The following is a 6,000-nucleotide window of genomic DNA, read 5'->3' as shown; positions in this document are numbered from 1 at the left end:
CCACTGTGCCGTGTCACACAGTGCCAAAATGCACCCGAGCAGATAAAATGATTGCGGGTGTTACCTAGATCCAGGCCACCAAATCTGAAAAGTGCAGAGGGTCTGGGCAAGAGTTGTGGGTGCGGTGGGCTAAAAGCAACGTCCACACCGACCTTGCTTCAGTGAGAGGAATGATGAAGACAGTGAGCCGTCGGTTAACGCAGCAACGCCTCTTCCCCCTTCGGCCTTCGCGCCGTGGTGCAGCCCAGAGGAGGGGAAGCCAGCTCGGGCTGCACCACGCTGAGAAGGCAGGGGGGAAGGCTGGGGAGACATTGCGCGTGCGCAGCGACGCTGGCCTGCGTGGCGGGGGCGGCGCGGCAGGATTGCTCCGCGGCGGGACAGTCGGCGAAGGGTCCTGCGAGGGCGGCGCGTATCCTCCCGCCGGGGGGGGTTTAAAGGAGGGCTCGCAGGGCCCCGCTGGGGCTGGGGGCAGGCGGCGGCGCTGGGGTCCGATTCCAGGCGTGTCCGTGGCACTGCCGTGCCCGAGAACGGCGGGTCTAGAGGCGGCGAGCCGGGGTTCCTGCGGTCGGCCCCTCCGCGCCGGTTCCCTCAGCACTGGGCGGGCGGGCGTGACCTGTCGCTGCCGTTGTGGAAGGGCTGCGGTGGCCTTCCGCGCCGCTCCGGGCGGCTGAGGCACGACGCTTCCCGAGTGTTTACCTGAAACCCGCCATTAGAGTTCGGGGTGAGATACCGGCATTCTCTTGAGCCGTTTCCCTGACTGCGCTTCCGGGGCAGTGACGTTAGATGGTGATAGACTGTAGGCGATGATAACGGGAAAGGGGTTGTCAGTAATGGCTAGAAGTGCTGTAGCTTTATGTGTGAGCAGCTGCTGGTGGCTTACAGGTTAGGAGAAAATTGTAATTGCTGGAGAAGGTAACGCTATAGTGCTAAACATCGCTGGCGACAAATGCTCCAGGTTCTTGTTGCTTCCTCAGCTAGCTTAAACTATTGATACCTGAAACTACTCATTTCTAGGTTTGCTTTTCTGCAGTGAGCTCCTGAAAATCTCATAACAACGAGATTAAGGTTCTTTTTTCAGCCTCATCTTTCCAGATGTCGAGCTTTGTCTGACTCTTCAGTCTCCTAGTTGAAGGAAGTACATTGATTTTCTCTCCACAGATAAGAGATGTTGTTGACACTACTTAATCCATTTAATGGTTTTAAAGAGAATAGTAGTAGAACTGGGAGAATCCTGAAGCTAAAATAGAGCATGGACAAAGATCTGATCTTTAACTAAATTTGCATGCCATGCGCTGCCTGAAGAGGACAGTTATTTTGCCCTTATATATACCTGTGTGTCTATATGTATACATGTATATGTGTGTATCATGCATACATTTATACACATACATATATGGCCACCATATAAATATAAATTTATATTTATATGAACATATATGTGCATATATGTATTTATATGTAAAAACAAATGTATATGTGTATGTATATATATAAAAACATACCTGTTTGCAGTTGCCTCTTAACTCTGAAATTGTTGTTCAGAATGAAGCACTGAAATAATAGTCTGCTGTTTTAGATAAATTCACTCAATAGAAATAGCATTGCTGTTTTTGTTCACCATAAACAACTTTTAAGAGTTGTAGGCACTTCCTTTTGGCTCTGTGCTTCCTTATTCTCAGGAAGCTTGACTGTGATCTGCAGTATGGGGAGGAACTGGTTGGAATGTACCTTTTAGGGGCTTTCCCAGACATCAGCAGTGTAAATCGCTTGCCTGATGCTGAAATCTAAACTGCTCCTAGCAGTCTTAAATACTGGAAAAATGTGCATGGAGTTCATCTTTTCTTCTGTTGTTTTATGTAGCAGCAAATCCAATTTCTGGAGAGGTTCAGATTCTGATCACCCCCTTAATATTCACATTTTGACTTTGACTTAAATGTGTTACTCAGTATGTGATGTTTGATTTACATGAAAATCGGGTCAAATCTCTGATTGGCAACACAAGCCTGTTATTGGTGTTACTCTGATGTTTTGCCATCACTATTGTAGCTACCTAACTGTGAAAGGTAGCAGAAGTTTGAATAAGGTATTCAGGCCTGGAAAGGAAAATTTATCTTGGGCTCTGGTCATCAAATCATAGTGCTCATCTATGTTAGACCTGCAGATATGAATTTATTGTTTAATCTGGTTTTATTCTAAAGAATATCTCCAATTGTCTACTCAATTGTACTGTAACAAGTGCTCTAAATGCTGTATTATTAAAAGGAGTGTATCAACTGTTGAATCTGCAAACTGCAAGGTATAATTTATTGGAATGTATTTCAGCAAGCTCCAGATTAGAATAATTTCCAGGAATCTTTTTGATACTTCTTCCTGATTAATTTGGGGGGGGGGGGGATCAATGATGACGTGCAAACATACTTTTTTGGAGTTATAAGTGGGAAGAGAAAAAATGCTGAATACGTGTGGTTATAGTTGCTGAAAGTGTTTACGTAAAAGTGTAAGATTATTTTTTTGTATGCTCTTGGTATAGCTGAAGCATTGCTCTTGGGTCCATACCAGACAATTGTTTTCTGTTAGAGCAAAGGAGAGTTGAGGACATGTCCCATAATAATGAATTAAGGTGAATAAGGAGTGAACAGTACCTTTGACTGTTTGCTTCTGTAGGACTCTCTTAATGTTTACATTTTACTATGAAACATTCAGAACAGGCAACCCTTGATTCTGTGCTCAGTTATTCAATTTTTATGATCTCCACTTGCTTCTTTTTAGGTAACTTTGTAAGTTTGTTAGTACAAGACTTACCTTTTTTCTGTATTGCATTCAAAACAATGGGGCTCATCCTGGTTGCATCTTCTGCGCACTGTAGTACACAAATGTTAGAAAATACAGAAGATAAAAATGACAGAGCTTCTTGGCTGTACAAGGAAAGCACTGTGCTCACACCTAACTGAAATTTTCTCCAGCTGTCAGTTATTTTCTGTTCTAATATTTATAGTCTTTGCAAGTACTTTGCATCTGCAGTACTCTGACCAGTTCTGTTCCCGCCTGCCCCATGCTCAATAGTTTAGATTCCCATCCCTGCATGTGTCTTTCTCCTGCTGCTCTCTTTATCTCTCTGGATCCTTGCTTCTCCCTGTGCATAAAAATTATTATTGCTTATTTCCTCTTTTACTCATTACCACCAAGAAAAAAGAGGAGTGGGGGGCTGTGAAGGCCAGAATAACAGTCTTTTCATGTTCTCGTAAAGCAGCTCCATCCCTGTTCCCTAGACTGGCCCTCTGATTTCTACTGAGGCTCTCCTACTCCTGACCCTTGCACCGCATACTCCAAAGCCTGCCTTTTTTGCACTGGTTGCTGCATAAGCAGATGAGTTTGATGGGTGGGCTGCTAGAAGGATAAGGAGTTGGCTGGCTGACCATGTCCAAAGAGTTGCAGTCAATAGCTCAATGTCCAAATGGAAACCAGTAACGAGTGGTGTCCCTCACAGGTCCGCACTTCAACCAATGCTGTTTAATATCGTCATCAGTGACATAGGCAGTGGCACTGAGTACACCCTCAGCAAATTTGCAGGTGACACCAACTTGAGTGGTGCAGTTGATTCGTCCGAGGGAAGGGATGCCATCCTGAGGGACCTTGACAGGCTTGAGGAGTGGGCCAACTCATGAAGTTCAAAAAGGCCAAGTGCAAGGTCCTGCACCGGGGTCGGGGCAATCCCCAGTATCAGTACAGGCTGGGGGATGAATGGATGGAGAGCAGCCCTGCAGAGAAGGACTTGGGAATATTGGTGGATGAAAAATGAGGTATGAGCCGGCAATGTGTGCTTGCAGCCCAGAAATCCAGTCGTATTCTGGGCTGCATCAAAAGAAGCGTGGCCAGCAGCTTGAGGGAGGTATTCCACCTCTACTCGGCTCTCGTCAGACCCCACGTGGAGCACTGCGTCCAGCTCTGGGGTCCCCAATACAAGAAAGACATGGACCTGTTGGAGCAGGTCCAGAGGAGGGCCACAACAGTGATCAGAGGGCTGGAACACCTCTCCTGGGAAGAAAGGCTGAGAGCATTGGGTTTGTCCAGCCTGGAGAAGACTCTGGGAGACCTTGTTGCAGCCTTTCAATATATAAAGGGGGATCATAAGAAAAATGGAGAGACACTTTTTACCAGGGCCTGCAGTGACAGGACAAGGAGCAGTGGTTTTAAACTGAAAGAGGGTAGGTTTGGATTGGGTGTGAGGAAGAAATTCTTTACTATGAGGGTGGTGAGACACTGGAACAGAGAAGTTGTGGATGCCCCATCCCTGGAAGTGTTGAACAGGGCTTTGACCAACCTGATGTAATGGAAGGCATCCCTGCCCATGGCAGGGGGGTTGGAACTAGGTGATCTCTAAAGGTCCCTTGAACCCAAACAATTCTATGATTCTATATTCCTGGTGCTTTGACTGTCTTCTGTAGTGCCCATTTACTCCATTGTGTCTAGTGTAGATGCAAATAATAACAAGTTTGAGCAGCGAACTTCTTAGCATGAATTGAATAACTAGAATAACTTGTTTTGCCACTGCTCTAAGAGCAAGTAGCTACTATGTAATCTTGCATGTTGTACTGCAGAATTGCAAGTTGACATTAAAAGTTCAGATACATTAATTCTAACCAAGTCATTAACCCCTCATCTCATTGCTGTGATTAATCTCTGATTTAAGTTGCAGATAAAACAATGCTTAGATGAAAAATCTGCCTCTGCAAATGAATTTATTATTTTTTTCCTGGGGAATGTGTCTTTTTAAGGTAGTATGTTTCATTTGTGAAACAGGAGAGAGAAGTCTAACTATTAAACTTCTTTTCAGATATTTTTGTTGAAAGTAGGTAAAATGGCGACATTAATTCACACTTTAGCAGATCATAGTGATGATGTCAACTACTGTGCCTTCTCATCATCGTGCTTGGCTACTTGTTCCTTGGACAAAACAATTCGCGTTTATTCTTTGAACAACTTTACTGAGCTTCCGTACTCACCTTTAAGAGGCCATACGTATGCTGTCCACTGCTGCTGCTTCTCTCCATCAGGACATGTTTTAGCTTCATGTTCAACAGATGGCACTACCGTGGTTTGGGACACTCATGATGGTCGGATGCTGGCAGTACTAGAGCAGCCCAGCGGCAGTCCTGTTAGAGTCTGCCGATTTTCTCCTGAGTCCACGTATCTAGTGTCAGGGGCAGCGGATGGGAGCGTAGTTCTTTGGAACATGCAGTCATTGAAACTGTACAGGTGAGTGCCAAATATTTTTTGACAGCCTTATTTACAATGACAAGAACATAATCTAAGTAGTATGCTGTACTGTGTACAAGACTTGCAGACTTACACCGCTGATTGATATCACGAAGAAACAGGAATAGGATTTAGAAGATCAGAAGATTATCAATAGGAGAGGAAGAAGTGCCGAGTCTTTTCTTTCTTTTTTTTTTTTTAAACTTAAACAACGCAAACTCAAGAAGCTTTAATTTTTACGAAGTTATCTTTCATGTAAATCCTGGGGCTTTTTAAGTTCATGGAAGTGTTTTTGTCGATTCAACATGAAGTCAGGATGCATTGGGTACTGCATGCATCTGGTTTCTAAACAGTGTGTCAACAAACTATGATATGTAATACACAGTTAGTTAGTGGAGCCTGACTGTGCTGTGTGCCTTATATTGCATTATACATACTGGTTTTTAATTAAGTGTTTAATTACAAGGCCTTCCTGGAATCCAGGAAGGTCTTAGAAGCTAGATAGTAATCCAGCAATCAAAGAGTTTGGAAACTATCGACATATCGTGAAACCATACAGTTTAAGACGTAATGGTGACAGAAAGGAGTATTGGAGCTGAGTGAGTTAAGTAGGGCAGTCAACATTTCACATGCGTTTTCAGTAAACATTTGAAACAAAGCAGATGAGCGTTTTTAGTGATGTTGCACAGTTAAAGGCATGAACCTTAGGGTGATCTTCAAAGTCCTCCTCTACATCTCTCTATT

The 6,000-nt window shown here is 44.2% G+C and overlaps 1 protein-coding gene across 19 annotated transcripts in view; it reads left to right on the top strand.

Annotated features, from left to right (window-relative positions):
- Positions 1-328: 328 nt before the first annotated feature.
- Positions 329-6,000, top strand: part of WDSUB1 (WD repeat, sterile alpha motif and U-box domain containing 1) — a 33,786-nt gene continuing 28,114 nt past the window's right edge. For 2 of the 19 annotated variants that reach the window (XM_075512346.1, XM_075512333.1), the window contains exons 1-2: positions 728-1,135; positions 4,851-5,256. In XM_075512346.1, coding sequence (XP_075368461.1) covers positions 4,859-5,256 — 398 coding nt within the window. In that variant the 5' untranslated portion in view covers positions 728-1,135; positions 4,851-4,858. The other 17 variants (XM_075512335.1, XM_075512334.1, XM_075512342.1 and 14 more) reach the window with 17 other exon arrangements.

This window comes from Mycteria americana, chromosome 9 (assembly GCF_035582795.1).
Source record: "Mycteria americana isolate JAX WOST 10 ecotype Jacksonville Zoo and Gardens chromosome 9, USCA_MyAme_1.0, whole genome shotgun sequence".
Taxonomy (NCBI): Eukaryota; Metazoa; Chordata; class Aves; order Ciconiiformes; family Ciconiidae; genus Mycteria; species Mycteria americana.
The sequence above is the reverse complement of the archived record's forward strand: the minus strand, read 5'-3'. Positions and strand labels throughout refer to the sequence as shown.